At 38.4% G+C, this 17054-nt stretch overlaps 1 protein-coding gene and 1 long non-coding RNA gene across 2 annotated transcripts; both read left to right on the top strand.

Annotated features, from left to right (window-relative positions):
- The first annotated feature begins 7394 nt into the window (after window positions 1-7394).
- LOC120223864 (taste receptor type 2 member 7-like) lies at window positions 7395-8333 on the top strand. Its single transcript, XM_039222106.1, has one exon. The coding sequence runs from the start codon at window positions 7395-7397 to the stop codon at window positions 8331-8333; it is 939 nt and encodes a 312-aa protein (XP_039078037.1).
- A 2278-nt stretch (window positions 8334-10611) lies between these two features.
- LOC120223874 lies at window positions 10612-14696 on the top strand. Its single transcript, XR_005526389.1, has 3 exons — window positions 10612-10757; window positions 12319-12568; window positions 14410-14696. It is a non-coding gene; the product is annotated as an uncharacterized LOC120223874 (long non-coding RNA).
- Window positions 14697-17054: the final 2358 nt, after the last annotated feature.

Below are 17054 nucleotides of genomic sequence, written 5' to 3'. Positions count from 1 at the left end.
TTACATTCATTTGTTTAATTGGAAGCTGTTGGGAATCATGAATAGCTACCATTATTCTAAGTTTCCCTTTGTGTTCCTCCACGTTGTTTAACTTTAAATCAAATGTTATCATTGAGCCACATGTATTTCCTTGTCTCTGCAGGAAAGATGAATCTAAATCCCATGCTGGGGTGCCTGGGTGGCTTAGTCGGTTAAGCATCCGACTTTCGCTTAGGTCATGATCTTGCGGTTCGTGGGTTCAGAGCCTGGAGCCTGTTTCAGTCTGTGACTCCCTCTCTCTCTGACCCTCCCCTGCTCACGCTCTCTCTCTCTCTCTCTCTGTCTCCTAGAAATAAATTAAAAAAAAAAAAACATTAAAAAAAATAAATCCCATGCTAACATTTCATATCATTGCCTAAAGGCATAGAGATTCTCCGTTCTGTCATAGTCTAGTAAAAACCTTGAGCTCCGAAAACAGAAGAAAAATTTCAGGCAAACAGGCTATGGGGAAGAGGTTTTAAAACATATCAGCCCTTCCTATAAAATCAATCATATAAAAAACTATACTTCATCTGACCTGGGGGTCAGTTCTTATCTTTTCTGCTCTGTCCCCTCGATTTCTAGAATGATTTGTCCTGATAAGGAAGGAGATAAAGCACTGGTGAGGTCCTCTCTAGGGTGAAATATAATGTAAGAAAAGAGATGTGATCTCATGGAAATGTTTTTCCAGGAAAAGGGATGGGGGATGTATAGTTAGAGATATGTGTATCAAAACTACCCAGTTTTAGAGTCAATTCTCAAAGATTCTTTGGAATGTTTTCTCTGCCCTTCTAGACTCAGGAATCTTTGACATGTTTGTTTGGGTTTTTTCCCTTCTTAGCATCATTCTCTTTTCTATTCTGGTAACATTTTACAGATAACTAGGTTTCCTTAAATTATTAATTTCATGCTCTCCTATTACACATTAGGCAATAGAAATAGGATATATACTACATATGTTGTTTACATTATATAAGCACTTAAATACAAGAAGAAGAACCCTAGTTCTGTGATTTGTATTACTTAGATTTAAATGTATTGTTGCCTGGGTCTCCCAAGAAAGAATAAATCAATTTGATAGTAGAATTCATCTTATTCCCTGGAAATATTATTTGGTTAACATTTTTTAAAAATGTGATAGTCCCATCTGGAGAAATGACTGTAATGTAGAATGTGAGATTATAAGTCTTATAAAAAGAGTTGATTATGAAGAGAATAATTTAAAGTGTGTTTCCTTAATTTTATATGAAAACGTTTATTATCCAAGAGACAACATTTCGGGATGAGCCTTTCAAATGAGGAGCATTTCCTGTATTAAATAAATGAAATGAAACTAGCAAATCTTTGGCATCTTTCACTTCTATTAAAAAACTGCATAGAGAGAAAATTTTTGTAAATATTGCCATGTGCCTGCCTGACTAATAACACTATACCATTTATAATTGGATTGGTATCATACCCTTCTCTAATTAACCATTTATTTGAAAATAAAAATTATGATCCTCTAACTGAATGCCAATTTTCTGTAATCCAACTGTACTGATCATTTCCAACACTAAAATTCATTTCTACTAGGAAATCTGAGTTTGATTGGCTTACAATTTATGGTGATGAAAATGAATTTACACTTTACACATTGTGATTATGGAATCCATGTTTTTTTTTGTTTTCTGTGGCTCCCTATTTGAAAGTCAGTTCAACAGATGGAAGTATGCAAGACTCAATAGCAAGAAGCCTGTTGCAAATTCATGAAATATAATCTCTTTTAATATGTATGAGAGCATTTTCAACCAAACATTTCACTTACCACTCACTAAAGGGTAATGATTATAATTTGCCCAGGCTCAAAGCTAGTCAAAATGTTTGGAACAACCAGTTGGTTTAGTCCTCATGAATGTAGAAGCCATCCTACTTCAAAAGAGAGCTCGGTACTTCTGGAATGATATCAAAATCCAAATAGTCAATGAAATGAAAACATTATTCCATGATTTGAAGAACTTATTTACGACTCTCCAACTGAGAATCTGTAAATTAGCCTATCTGTAGTGATATTGGAGACCAGGGTGTTCTCTCTACAACATGCTCAGTACAGAAGACAACGTCTTCATCATCATAATAATGGGAGAATTCATAATAGAAATTTAGGGGCATGTACACATTGGACTGGTAAACTGGATTGACTGGTTTCAGAAGAAAACGAACACCTCAACTGTCTATGCCCTTCCCAGTCTAGCCCTCTCCAGAATTTGTTTGCTCTGTATAATGATAGTAAAGGTCATCATAATGGTACTCTACCCAGATTTTTATGAAAATGCTAAACTGCAAGCCATCATGTATATCTTCTGGACACTCACCAACTACTTAAGTATGTGGTCTGCCATCTGTCTCAATGTTTTCTATTTCCTCAAAGTAACCAACTTCTCCCACCCACTTTTTCTCTGGCAGAAGAGGGAGAATTGACAACATGATTCACTGAATTCTCCTGGGCTCTTTGGCTATTCCCGCTGTGGCCAGCCTTCTACTGGCAATGACACCAATTTCATAAAATTGCAAAACATAAAAGTAACTGGCCTGAAATGTTCCATGTGAGTAAGAGTCAGTGCTTCAACCCGCTGACTCTCTTTAACCTGTTGGCAATTGTCCCATGTACTGTGTCATTGATCTCATTTTTCCTTTTAATTATGTCCCTATAGAAACATGTCAAGCAAATGAAACCCAGTGTTACAGGCTGTGGAGATCCCAGCACAGAGGCCGATGGGGGAGCCAGGAAAACTATGACTTCATTTCTCTTCCTCCTTTTTGTATATTATTGGCCTTCCTTCCCTTTTGGAGACTTTTTGCCACCTTACGAAAGAAAGCAAGTTAGCTGTGATGTTTGGAGAAGCTCTAGCAATTCTCTATCCTTCTGGCCATTCACTCATTTTAATTATTGGGAATAACACGCCGAGGCAGGCATCTATTAGGATGCTGAGATAGGGCAAAATGGCCTCCCTGCTATAAAATCTTAGCTTTCTAAGTGAACTTGAAAACCAAATCTCATTGCCTAATAAAAAATACATCCTCGTTTTTTCCAGTTATTCCATTTATTTTGGGTACACATCTTGAAGCGTTCTTGAGATCTATTAGCACGTGAATGTATACATCCTTTCTGCGTCTCTACACCCCAAATTCTCATCTTCACTGTTTCCTCTGAGAATTTCAGAGCTCACAGCTCACAGTTATTATTTTTGCCTCCTCTCTGCAGAGGTTAGGCATGTCCTTCCTAGTTACTTTCTGTTAAAGTTTTGCTTTGGCCCGTAGTAAAGTGCACTGAGCTGCATGAACTGATTATTTTTTTCTTTTTTTTTCTATCACATATTTTTCATTCCTGACCCTTAATTTTGCTCCCATGATGGCTCTGTTGGGTCATTTCCCCCTTGGATTATTAACTAGGAACTCAGATCTTCCCCTGTCCCGTATCTGGCTCAGGTTCCCAGTTATGTATCTGTCTCCTGCCAAGTGAGTGATGCATTAGGTGGTCTCCTAGATAATATATTCTGGTGGACCTTTTTCTGGCATCTCCTATTCATTTGCCTTGAAATTAAATTTCTGTACAAACCATCTCCTATTCAGGCAGCAATAGGATGGGAATAGAATTCTTTCAAGCATCTCTCTCTAAGGCTATTCCTAGAAGATTCCTTCACAATCTCGGTAAAAGGATGGGGCTAAGTAATGTCAATCAGACTGCTTCCCTCAGGTTCCTTTCTTAATATGACCTGCAAGGGTTCTTTTCATTAGGGACTTTAGCAAAACAATGAATTGAGAAGAAATAGCATACATTGTAGGATAACTGTTATCCCTTAAAAAAGCATGTATACCCTTAACAAACACAGGGCAAATTACAAAAAAATAACAGAAAACAAGAATCACTACAAAAGCGTCATTCTACTATGAATATCAAATCCTTCCTTACTGGAGTAGCACTGACACACTTGATCTAGAATTTAGAACATCTAAGTTCAGTTCACGTCTGTTCCCATATGACTGTGCACTTCAGCTCCTACCCATTTGCCATGTCAAATTCTGGTCTATTTCAATCTGTTCATTTCCTTTTGTTATAACTAAAATATTAATTACCTGAAGATTATCCATTTCTCTGCATATGATGATGTAAAATTCACCCCATAATGTCCCAATATTTACAGTCTTATGTAGGTAAACTTCATCAACTATATTTCTAATAGCCTATCATTTTGGATGCTATTTGTTGTATAAGACAGGAGAACTGATATTCTTTTGATGGGATATATTAGTATAGTCTACAAAATATCTGCTAATTCTTCACCAGGATGAACTTTACATGCCTCTGTAGGTTTAGATGCAATAAAAATTTTGTAAAATTAGTACTTCTGAGAAGGTTTCCTCCATTAGTCTGAAGTCCTTTTCTCCATATTTAGGTTTTTACCTCCACTGACCATGACCAGGCTTCAAAGTATGAAGGTGGTGACCAAACACTCTCACACAATTATTTTTTCTGTTTTCCAGTGGTTTGTTTTTTTTTTTGTAGTTAAGGCATTTAACATGAGATCTATGCTTTTCACAAATTTTTAGGTGTACAATGTAGTGCTGTTAACTGTAGGCACAATATTGGAGAGCATATCTCTAGAACCTATATTTCTTGCATAACTGAAACTTGATACTCATCGAATAGCAACTCTCCATTCTTATGTCCTTTCAGGCCCGGGTAGCCACTGTTTTGCTCTTTGCTTTTATGATTTGTCTGTTCTAGATACCCATGTAAGTGGAATCGGTCAATATTTGTCCTTCTGAAACTAGCTTATTTCACTTAGCAGAATGTCTTCCAGGTCCACCCATGTGTTTGCATATTGCAAGATTTTCTTCTTTTTAAAACTGAGTGATATTCCATTGTCGGTATGTAACATGTTTTCTTCATTCACTCATATGTCAGTGGGCAATTAGGTTGCGTCTACATTCAGCTGTTGTGAATAATATCACAAGAAACATAAGGATCTCTCACTTGGAGATCCTGATTTCAATTTTTTAATTTATTTTAATTTATTTTTAAGTTTGTTTATGTATTTATTTTGAAAGAGAGAGAGAGAGAGAGTGTGAGCCAGGGAGGGGAGGAGAGAGAGGGAGAGGGAGAATCCCAAGCAGGCTCCTCACTGTCAGTGCAGAAGCTGACATGGAGCTCGATCTCACAAATTGTGAAGTCATGGCCTGAGCTAAAATCCTATGGTTAATTGACTGAGCCCTCCCCCCCCCCGCCCCATTATTTAAATTCTTTTAGATAAATTCCCAGAATCGGGGTTGCTGGATCATATGATAGTTGTATTTTTAACCTTTTAAGGAACTTTCATCTTGTTTTCATAATACCGGCACCATAACTTCCATGCTATGCAACACAGGTATGTATAAAATCTACATTTACTTACAAACAAATAAACAAAAAATGTATTCTAAAATTTATTTCGATAAAGGTATTATTATAGTTACTGAAGGCCTCCCTTTTTTTTTTTTTTTTACCAGGAAACTATGGAGAAGAAAATGATATGCTTGGGTCAGGAATCATCACTTTTTTCTTTTTTTCTTTTTAACATTTTTATTAGTAAGAGACAGAGACAGACCATGAACATGGGAGGGGCAGAGAGAGGGGGAGACACAGAATCTGAAGGAGACTCCAGGCTCTGAGCTATCAGCACAGAACCCAATGCTAGCCTCAAACTCACGAACCGTGAGATCATGACCTGAGCCGAAGTCGGATGCTTAACCAACTAAGCCACCCACACGCCCTGGATCATTTCTAAGCCCAGAGGAAAGCAGTCATCTGTGAACATGGCCACAGAATGAGGCATTTGCCCCAAAATCCAAGCTGTGTCTCAGGAATGAACATTTGTCCGTTGAGGAAGGATGAGACAATATGTGTTCCCAAAGAAGGTATGAGCACCCTTAGAATTATTCCATGGAAACACTATATTGCAAAGTGTTTCTCAGTAACTCTAAATTTAGAGAAGCTACTTCAAAATAATAGTCTGTGGAAATTAGGTAAATTTCATCATCGGTCTCCTGCCAAATAGTCTAGAAGAGCTAGATTCTCAGATACAGTGTGGCATGGCCGAAGGTGGAGAATAGATCAAAACACAGGATTTTGCTCTCTTCTTTCATGTGTACAACTTCCCTTGAGCACCTTTTAAGTGAAAAGGGAAAATATAAAGATAATGAATATTGTTCTTTATTATGACTCCTTCATCTCATTATATATAGCATCACAGGGGTTCCTGGGTGGCTCAGTCGGTTAAGCGTCTGACTTCAGCTCAGGTCATGATCTTGCAGTTTGTGAGTGTGAGCCCCACGTCGAGCTCCGGAGCCTGGAGCCTGCTTCAGATTCTATCTTCCTCTCTCTCTCTGCTGCTCCCCTGCTCATGCTCTGTCTCTCTCTCTCTCTCTCTCACTCCCTGTATCTCTCAAAAATAAATAAACATTAAAAATTTTTTAAAATATATGGCATCACAAACTAAATGGCCATTAAATGTCACTTGACTCATAAGACAATGCACTATTCTATGAAACCTTGTGCATGTAATCATTCAGCTGAACAACCAAGATAAAGGAGCTAAAATATTTTTTTTAAACCTAATTATCTATATTTAGTGTTAACCTTTTAAATTCGCTGAAAATCTATGGTTCTCAATGTCAAGTCAAACTTTAGACTTTTAGTGGTAATCAATATTATCATTTCAGAAAATGAAGATTCTTCCACAAATTTTGATTTGGGCCCCTTTTCTATTTGCTAGAAAATCTTCAGAGGTTAGATTTGCCAGATTAAATACAGGACACTCAATTAAATTTGAATTTCAGTAATCTCATGTAATTAGTACACACACTTAAAAAAAATCATTCATTGTTTATTTGAAATTCAAGTTTAACTGTGTGTCCTGTATTTTTATTTGCTAAATCTAGTATTTCTACGGAGGTTACTAGTATGTGCTACAGATTAACGAATCCAAAACATAACAAAACATAGCCTTAGAAGGACAGTGCAGGATATTGAAAGAGAACAGGTCTAATTTGCATCCTAAAATGTAGCTCAGCCTAAATGCACCCTATGTGGAAAAGTAAAACCCGCTGATACAGGTTTTACATACAGGTGACACATGCAGTGGCCAGGCCAGGGATTACCAATCACATTAGCTTCCCAAGACTAATTAGGGTTTAATGATGATAGCTACAGTCTTTATTTATCATTCCAGTCTCCATCACAAGAGAGACTACAGTAAGAGAGGTAAAGAAAATTACAGCAAAATCTAAGAAGTAGGTGTACCTGTCAAACTACATCAGTTCAACTAGAAAACGGTTGGAAATTTCTGTATTTTACCATGCCGGATAAAGTAAAGAGCACCTTAATGCTCATAGCAGCTGGAGAATTTTCAGTGGGGATTTTAGGGAATGCGTTCATTGGATTGGTAAACTGCATGAACTGGCTCAAAACTAGGAAGATTGCCTCCATTGATTTAATCCTCACAAATCTGGCCATGTCCAGAATTTGTCTATTATGTGTAATACTGTTAGACTATTTTATACTGGAGCTGTATCCGGATGTCTATACTACTGGTAAACAAATGCGAATCATTGACTTCTTCTGGACACTAACCAACCATTTAAATGTCTGGTTTGCCACCTGCCTCAGCATTTTCTATTTCCTCAAGATCGCGAATTTCTTCCATCCCCTTTTCCTCTGGATGAAGTGGAGAATTGACAGCGTGATTCCTAGGATCCTGCTGGCATGCCTGGCCCTCTCTGTGCTCATTAGCCTTGTCGTCACTGAGAATTTGAATGATGACTTCAGGTCTTGCGTTAAGGTAAAGAAGAAAATAAACGTAACTGTGAAATGCAGAGTGAATAAAGCCCAATATGCCTCCATCAAGATTTGCCTCAACCTGTTGACCCTATTCCCCTTTTCCGTGTCCCTGGTCTCATTTCTCCTCTTACTCCTCTCCCTGTGGAGACATACCAGGCAGATGAAGGTCGGTGCCACAGGGCGCAGAGACCCCAGCATAGAAGCCCACGTGGGAGCCATGAAAGCTGTCATCTCCTTCCTCCTCCTCTTCATTGCTTACTATTTGGCTTTCCTCGTAGCCACTTCCAGCTACTTTATGCCCGAGACCGAATTAGCAGTGATGATGGGTGAGTTGATAGCGCTCATCTATCCCTCAAGCCATTCGTTTATTCTAATTCTGGGGAACAACAAATTAAGACAGGCGTCCCTAAGGGTGCTTTGGAAAATAGAGTATATCCTAAAAAGAAGAAATCGCTAAGACCGTAAATGGATCTGAAGACTATCATTTACTGGGATGAAGGAAGACATGATGTTTCTTAGTTGTCTTCAGTTCTCTCATTAATGTTGGTTTCTTATGGTTAATTACTCTTAAATACATTTAGAATGTCTATAGTTGTAGCTTAGGAAATCTCACGGAGAGATGATTTTGCCTCTTTCTCTCTCTCCCTTCTCTCTCTCTCCCTCCCTTCAAAGTTTTTTTTTTAACATGTTTCAGAATATATAAAAGTTAATATCCTCATATTAACTGTCAGAGGAGAGAGTATTTTCATAGTTGGGTCTAAATCATTTCTCTAGATGCAAAATTGTACAACTAATTCAGAACAACTGTAATAGCATCTCCTTGTTATTTGCATCCTTATGAAAAGCAGCTCACTCATCCCCATGGTCCTAGTTACACTTTTTTCTCAGATCATCTGGCTAGTCTCCACCTTTGGAAAAAGCTCAATCTGGTGAAGGTCTTAAGTGTAGTGCAATTCTACGAATGTCGCAGAAATGAATATTGATTATTATCACCGTTAAGATATATATTGTGATGAAAATAAATATTGTCACAGCAAGTTTGAAAATTATTTTAGACTAGAGTTGAATGAAGGGAAGATACTTTATCTGTGTGAGAGAAGGAGAGTTTATATAGAACGTTTCTATAAAACAATGTTGGCTAAAACAACAAACAATTTATTGCTTATTGAAGTATATTTCTCCACAAAAGAAACGTGTAAGTTTGCTTTTAGCAAAGTAGGACTACACCGGGAACTGATTGTCATCATACCCTTATCAGATGAAATCTTCAATCAAAAACTTATGTATTGAGATGTTAAAATGTCAAAACTGTCAAAGGAAGCATTGATTCAATACAGATCATCTCTACATGCCGGGAGAATACTATTTGGATTATACACAAGTTATCTATGAAATATCTATTTGGGAAATTTCAACAAAAGCACGTCCTTTATGTTGTGGAAAGGATATTTTGGAGTGATTGACCCTGTTACCAATCAGCCTAGAGTAGCTATAACCTTTGTGTGTGGAAGAGAAAATGTTTATAAATATTCTCATCGATGAACCTGGCAAAAATAAAAATTACTTCCACATGAGTTTCATATGTTAATCTTTATTCTCCGAATCTGACTGTGCAAGATACACATTGATTAAACTGGTAGATTTTAAAAGATTTATCCTGACTGCCTTGTAAGTTAAAGAAACTAGAAAATTAGCTGCATAAGCCGAAGCCTACATTCTTTTCAATATTGACTTAAAGAGTACCTGTCCCCACCACCCACTTAGGCAGAGACCAATTTATTTAGATTTATTAGACATGGGAACAACAGCAACAAAAGCCCCCGAGGGCTAGGGGAAATCTTAGAAAAATCTTCATGTTTGATGTCTTCATATTGTGGACCCTAAAAAAGTGATCATCTGCACACATTACAAAAATAACAGTTCAATATTCAATTTCTCTGTGAATAACAGCCAGGCAAAGGATACTAAGGTGGAAACAGAGGCCTATTAGAAATCTCTTACTATACATAATTCTACTTTACTGGTATGTCAAGGATGAAAGTCATATAGTCAAAGCAAGTGGTTTATCTTCTGAGAATATATTAGTTCTGAGAAATTATGCAAAAATGATAATAACTTAGAGTTGAAAGAAGTATTTGTACTACTTCTTTTACTCCCAGCGTTTGGGAGTAGAGTTTTTTAGATTTGCTCTAAAAGAGTGTAGCAAACTGGTTACAGAGAGTGCAGACAAATTCCTTCTTCTTTTTTTTTTTTTTATGTTTATTCATTTTTGAGGGGGGAGAGGCAGAGAGAAAGGGAGACACAGAATCTGAAGCAGGCTTCAGGGCCTGAGCTGTCAGCACAGAGCCCCACACAGGGCTCAAACTCACAGACCATGAGATCATGACCTGAGTCAAAATTGGACTCTTAACGGACTGAGCCACCCTGGTGTCCCTTCCTTCTTGTTTTCACTCCTTGTTTAATAAGTACATGTACACTCATACATCGAATATCTGAGTGTTAGGCATGACCCTGGATGCTGTAAATACAGATGAAAGGTGATAAAGTCCATGCTCTCAAGTAATGTGTAGTCATGGAAAACATTATGGAAGACAGATAACGATCGAGTAAATAAACTCATGGTTTTTTGACTCATCTTTGGCTCAAGTCATGACTGATGCAACTGAGAATTCCTGCAGGAGAGGAATCACTCTATACAGTGTAGTCAGACTAGACCTACCTGAGAAACTGAGATTTTAAGCTGAAACTTGAATCACATGTATAACCCTGCCACGCACCGTCTTGAAAAAGTAATATCTCGAAAAGATGGCACAGCAAGTGCCAGTACCCTGAGGAACAAGTGTTTGAAGAAGAGTCATAAGAGCAGAGTGACCAGAACATGGTGAGCAAGGGGGTGACTGGCAAGATCATGAAATGCCTTGGAGGTCATCAGAGGGAATTTAGACTTCAGTGCAATGGGAAGACATTGAAAATGTGATATAATTTTTTATATGTAGATGTGAGCTTACTTTGGTTATAAGAATAGATGTAGTATGTGTTGTAATGAGGAAGAGTACAATTAAGGGGACCAACTAGTAAGTTATAGTGTCGTAAGTGGTCCCTGTGAGAAATCATAGTAACGTGATTTGGAGGGCGGTAATCGAGTAGACTTTGTTTAAAAGACACACATTTCCTTTCCTTTTAATTTAATTTTACTTTTTTTGAGAGAGAGAGCGAGAGAGCTTGTGCACTAGTGGGGGAGGGGCAGAGAGAATACTAAGCAGGCTCCAGGCTCAGCTTGGAGCTTGATGTATGGCTCGATCCCTCAACTGTGAGATCAAGACCTGAGCCAACATCAAGAGTCAGGTGCTTAACCTACTGAACCACCCAGGTGCCCCAAGACTTTTTAAAACTTAAATATTTTTATTTTTTTAAGTGATCTCTACACCCCACACGGGGCTCCAACTCACAACTCCGAGATCAAGAGTCACACACTCCACTGACTGCGCCAGTCAGGTGCCCTGAGTTAGGGCATTTTAAAATGGATGAATTCTATATATTGTACAGGTAAAGCTGATCAGTCTTATTACTTGGTTAGATAAGGGGAAAGGATTGAAGAATAAGAAGATTCAAAATACCTTAAGATTGTTTTTACGTTAGCAATTGAGACGACATGGCTACTTAAGATGAAGTGACAAATGCTAACAAGGGATGGGAGGACCAAAATAAAAAATTATTTTTTTAACGTATTGTGTTTGAGAGATCTATGAAAGGACCAAGTGAAAATGTCAAATAAATAGCTGAAAATAGGAATCTGTACCTAAGGACTGAAATAACAGATACATATTTGGAAGCCAGCAACATAGAAATGGGGTGACCTAAAAAAGTTACAGAGAATTGAAACCAGCTTGGAACCCTGAGATATTCAAGTCTTTAGAGGTTAAATTACAGAGAAAAGACCAGCAAAAGAAAACAAGAAGAAGGTAAGAAAAAAGCAAGGAAAGTCTGGTGGAATGGAAATAAGGGATGTCAGTATGTTAGGAAGAGGGAGAGATCAGCTTTCAAATGATGTTGAGAAAAACACTAAAATTGGTATAACAAAGTAACCATTGGTTTTGGCAGCGCGGATGTAATTGATAACCCAATGGCAAGAGCAGTATTAGTGAAGTGTAGGGACAGAAGCTAGGGTCAGTGGGGAAAGTTTAGGAGGGAATATAACTCGAGAAAGCAGAGAGATGGTGAATGTATAATTTTTTAGTAAGTTTTGTTATTGAGGAGAGTAGAGAATGGAACATGGGGCCAAGACAAAATTTTAGTGTCTTCACCGGTTCTGTTTTGAAGTTGGATGATACAGTGTGTGCATGCAAATTGAAATGATTCGACAGAGAAGGGAATAATAATATAGAAGAAGGGTAGTAATTGCTGGGGCAGTGATGTTAAAATCGTTATCTCTGACATTAAAGGATGGAACCCTCAGACCCAAGATAGGGCTGTTTAGGCGGATGAGCCTAAAAATATGAAACGTCCAGATTTCCTGGAACCCTCAGGGCCAACAAGAGCAAACCCTTAACACTTACAAGAACGGGAGAGCCTCCCCACTTCTGAAAACTGTTCAATTAACTCAGTTTGAAGCAAGTTAATATTTATTCTGCTCAGAAAATGCCCTGCCACTCCTCGTGACTTCCAGACAAAGTTTCAACACAGCCTAATAAGGTGAGTACAATTTCTCTTTCAAAACAATATAGCTTCAAGCTAATACTAGCACATGTTGTTAACGTTATCAGCCAAAGCAATCGAACATGCTGGAAATGGGTCTTGAGAGGGATGGATCAAAAGGCTCTCTTTATTCAGTCTGGGTATGAAGAATTTATTGACCTGGGGGCCCTCAATAATGATTTAGAGTTCATATTCTGACAAGGGAGCATAAATACAGCCCTAATATTCTGTTGGGAAAGCTCCATGAAATTGTCCACAATGTTGGCCTCATATGTAAGGTAGAATTGCTGCAATGTCATTGACAGGATATTAAGAAGGATCAGAAAGCTCAGGAAGATGGTAATGACAGAAAAGATAAACTATGTAAGACTCAAGAAACCACCTAACTATGTTCCCCCAGGAGATTCCTGAAGGCATTTTCTTCACTGAGGCAGTAATGAATGTTCTGGTGAGGGGAACACTTGCATTATGGAGAACTCAATGACGGGATGTCCTCTGTAGGCCAGGATTGGCTGATGGGAGTGGCTGCCAGGAACCTGGGCTCCATGCATCCATGAATCCATTGGAATTGTCTGTTGTAGCACTGAACCATCATCACCATATAGAGCACCAAGGCCAGCCCGGGTGCTAATCATCATATAGTGATCTGCAGGAATCTATGGTCGGCACTAAGAAAAATGATATTCCTAGGATTCAGATAGATAAATAATCAAGCAATGTGCTTCTTGAATTGTGTAAGGAAAAAAAATGAATACTAAGAAGTTACTGTAAGAGAAAACATTTTTCCCTCTCAAGCTTCTAACTCTTAGTCACTTCACTTCATTGACTGAAGAGGAGGCTGGATCCCACTGGGGAGTGACATTGCCAGGTTTCATGGTACATGCTTTCCCAATCTCGATCCTCCCCAAAAGGAACTGTACTCACTGGACAGAGTAGTGGGGAACCAGGGAAAGAGATAATTACATTCTTTGAGAGTTGTTAAATATATAAGATATGACCAGGCAGTAATACCAGAGCAACTAAAATGCCATCATGATCCTCCAGTGAGAGTGGAAGCCCAGGGGGGACAAATCCTTCTGTGGCTCCAATGAGTTCACATACCTCCCATGTGGACTTTGGAGAGTGGAGGCGTGGAGGAAGGCAGTGAGAAGTGCGTGGCTAAATCTCTGCATCTAATGTAGTATTAATGGCCTAGGAACACTGAATAATCCAGCAACATTGAAGAGAATATGGGAAGATAAAGCTGGAGATGTGGGATAGTTCCAGATTGTGAAGACTGTTGTCAGTGACAAAGTGTGGTTGATTCTATGGGCGGCAAAGAAATTTTTGGAGACTGGGAGTAGCATGATCATTTTCTTTGCAAATACTTCAGACTGGGGTACAAAGTTTAATATAAAATTTTGTTTTAGGAGGAGGGGTAGCTCCTTATGAAGAGATTTATTTCTTCATAAATCTGGCAAGCTGGAAGTTCCTCCTGGTGGGCTGGGAAACAGCTGGATGATACTGAGAGAGCAGAAATGGGGAATAGAGCTCTGAACTGAAGATGATATTGCTGGGCACGTGTCTAACTAGGAAAGCCATGTTTTGGTATCTCTTTCTGAAAACAAAGCAGGGCATTAAATGGGTTATTTGTAAATGTCCTTACCTGTTCACTCATTTTAAATTATGCAAAACTATTGATTTGGACATAAGACCATGAGCTTTGCTGCCCAGTAGTTGGATTGAAATGATGGGAACACATTATCTGGTAAATTACTGTCAGTTATCTTTAATGACTAGTGTTATTATGAGGCCTGTTGGCTTTTATCTTTTTATGTTCTTTTCCCCTATGCTTTCAGTAAATGATGGAAAATTGGAAAAGATCACAGCTGGGACTCCCACCCCGCTTGAGTGGTAGAAAGAAAGCTCCTACTCTATTCTTAAATCCACCCAGGTCACCTTCAAATGTTTCCACCCTCAGGTTTAGGTACCATCATACATTTTGTGCTGTGAAATGTACCCAACCTCATCTGTAGAATGATTCCATTCCTTCAGAAATTGTATGACAAGCCTATCAAGGTACGGAGAATACCTGCGCCCCCCGAGACTAATTCCACTTCCAAGGAGAAGGTCAGTTCAAGGTCTGATTTCAGAACTGAACTTGGCAGGGCATGTGGGAATAAACAGAATTAAACATGTTTACTTTGTGTCTGTCATTTTACCCGTAAATTCTCCATTAATACTGATACTAAAAGCCAATGACTTCTATATTCTTTATAGAAATGTCCACCAGAACCTTCATTTTTATCCTCACCTCGTTTTATGGTCTGCCTTTGGAAGCCACCTGCATTTACACGTGTGAGTCCCCGTAGGTACAACCAAATGTGGAAGGACCCTCAGAGAAACAAGATCTTCTGGGTTAAGCACAGTTCCTAAATTGTCTACCTGGAGCCCAACTGAGAGATACTTTTCTATAAAAGCTTTTTATGTTCGTCTCCATTCAGGGGCTTTGGAGGCGGATGGAACAAGTGTGCTGTCATTAATATAAGGATGCTCATTCATTTAAGAAATGTGGTACATAAACTTTCACGCTGTAGTCATTTGCTGAGGCTGCTGTAACAACGTACTACAAACAGAGTGGCTTAAACAACAGAAATCCATTTCCTCACCGCTCTGGAGACTAGAAGTCCAAGAACAAGATGTTGGTTCAGTCTGAGGGCTCTGAGGACCATCTTTCTCAAGCGTCCCTCCCAGCTTCTAGTGGTTTGCTGGTAATCATAGCTTCTGCTATGTCACCCCAATCTCTGCCTTTATCTTCACGTGGCATTCTCCCCGTGTACGTGTGTGTGTCCAAATTTCCCCTACTTATTTATTAATTGTTATTGTTTCTGGTCACTTTTCTCTCTATTTTAAAAAAAAAAATATTGAGGTGTAGGGGCGCCTGTGTGGCTCAGTTAGTTAAGTGTCTGACTCTTGGTTTCAGCTCAGGTCATGATCTCAAGGTTGTGAGTTCGAGCCGCCATTGGGCTCTGTGCTGACGATGACAGCCTGCGATTCTCTCTCTCTCAAAATAAATAAATAAACTTAAAAAAACGGAAGTGTAGTTTACATATAATATTATATTAGTCTCAAGAGTACAACATAGTGATTCAACATTTACATACATCATGAAGTGATCACCCTGATAAATCTACCTGCCATCCGTCAGAATACAAAATTGTTACATATTATTAACTGTATTCCTTATGTGTACATCGTAACCCTGTGTTTTATTTATTTTATAAACGTACGTTTGTACCTTTTTAATCTGCTTTTTAATTCTGTTTTGCCCATCCTCCCCCCACTTCCCTCTGGCAACTACTGGATCATTTTCTGTATCTATGAGCCTATTTCGGTTTAGTTTTGTTTGTTCATTTGCTTTACTTTTTAGATTCTACATATAAGTGAAATCATATGGTATTTGTCTGTTCTGTCAGACTTACATCACTTAGCATAATACCTTCTAGGTCTACCTGTATTGTCACAAATAGCAAGGTTTCCTTCTTTCTTTATGTCCAAGTAATATTCCATTGTATCCATATACCTTATTCTCTCTATCCATTCATCTGCTTCCATATCTTAGCTACTGTAAAGAATACTGCAATGAACATAGGGGTACATGCATCTCTTCAAAATAGTATTTTCATTTTCTTTGGATAAATGCCCAGAAGTGGAATTGCTGGATTGTATTGAAGTTCTATTTTTAATTTTTTTAAAGAACCTCCAAGCTGTTTTTTATAGTGGCTGCACCATTTTGCATTCCCATCAATGGTACATGAGTGTTCCCTTTTCTACATATCTTCACCAACACTTGAGCCATAATATGTTACATATGAGTTAAAGGACTTCCAAAAATCAAGGGGGGTTACAAGGTAATTCTCTCTGTGTCTGAGCTGAGAAAAGAGTATGTGTATTCGTATATGAAGTTGGCAAAGTCCATCACTGGTGTCAAGAATGAAATTTTTTGCTTTGTAATATTGGTGGTAGTTAAGTCCTCACAAAATTATTAAAATCAGAACTACCTCTAAAACTGCACGATACAGAACATTTGGAGTCCAATCTGGGTTTTGTATTGCCAAACCTGTCCTTCTTGTCCCCTAAGAACTGTGACCCTAGAAGGACAACAAGAGCCAGGGTTTTAATGCTGATGACTTTATTGATGATTTGAAGTTGGAGAAAGAAAGGCCAAGTATACATCACTGAAAAGTCCATGGTCACCAGGTGATCTCTATCAATTTCTAAAACAAAGAGAAGAATTTTAGACAGAAGTATTCATTTTGGCTTGGGCATTATCTATGCTGATATTCTACTAGTGGGTAGTCTCATTACAAGACATCATGTTAAGAGAGAGAGGAGGAGGACACGGGAGAAGGCGAACAAAAGAGAGTAAGAGAAGGAAGAGAGAGGAAAAGAGGAAGAGGAGACGGGAAGTAAATCTTAGGGAGATTGTAGGTTAATATAAGAA

This window comes from Hyaena hyaena, unplaced genomic scaffold (genome assembly GCF_003009895.1).
Source record: "Hyaena hyaena isolate Hyena2069 unplaced genomic scaffold, ASM300989v1 scaffold_1056, whole genome shotgun sequence".
NCBI classification, from domain to species: domain Eukaryota; kingdom Metazoa; phylum Chordata; class Mammalia; order Carnivora; family Hyaenidae; genus Hyaena; species Hyaena hyaena.
This window is presented reverse-complemented; position numbering and strand designations above follow the sequence as displayed.

Bases quoted from the DNA above. Each gene is read 5' to 3' on its own strand.
- LOC120223864 (XM_039222106.1), top strand. From the start codon at position 7,395: ATGCCGGATAAAGTAAAGAGCACCTTAATGCTCATAGCAGCTGGAGAA.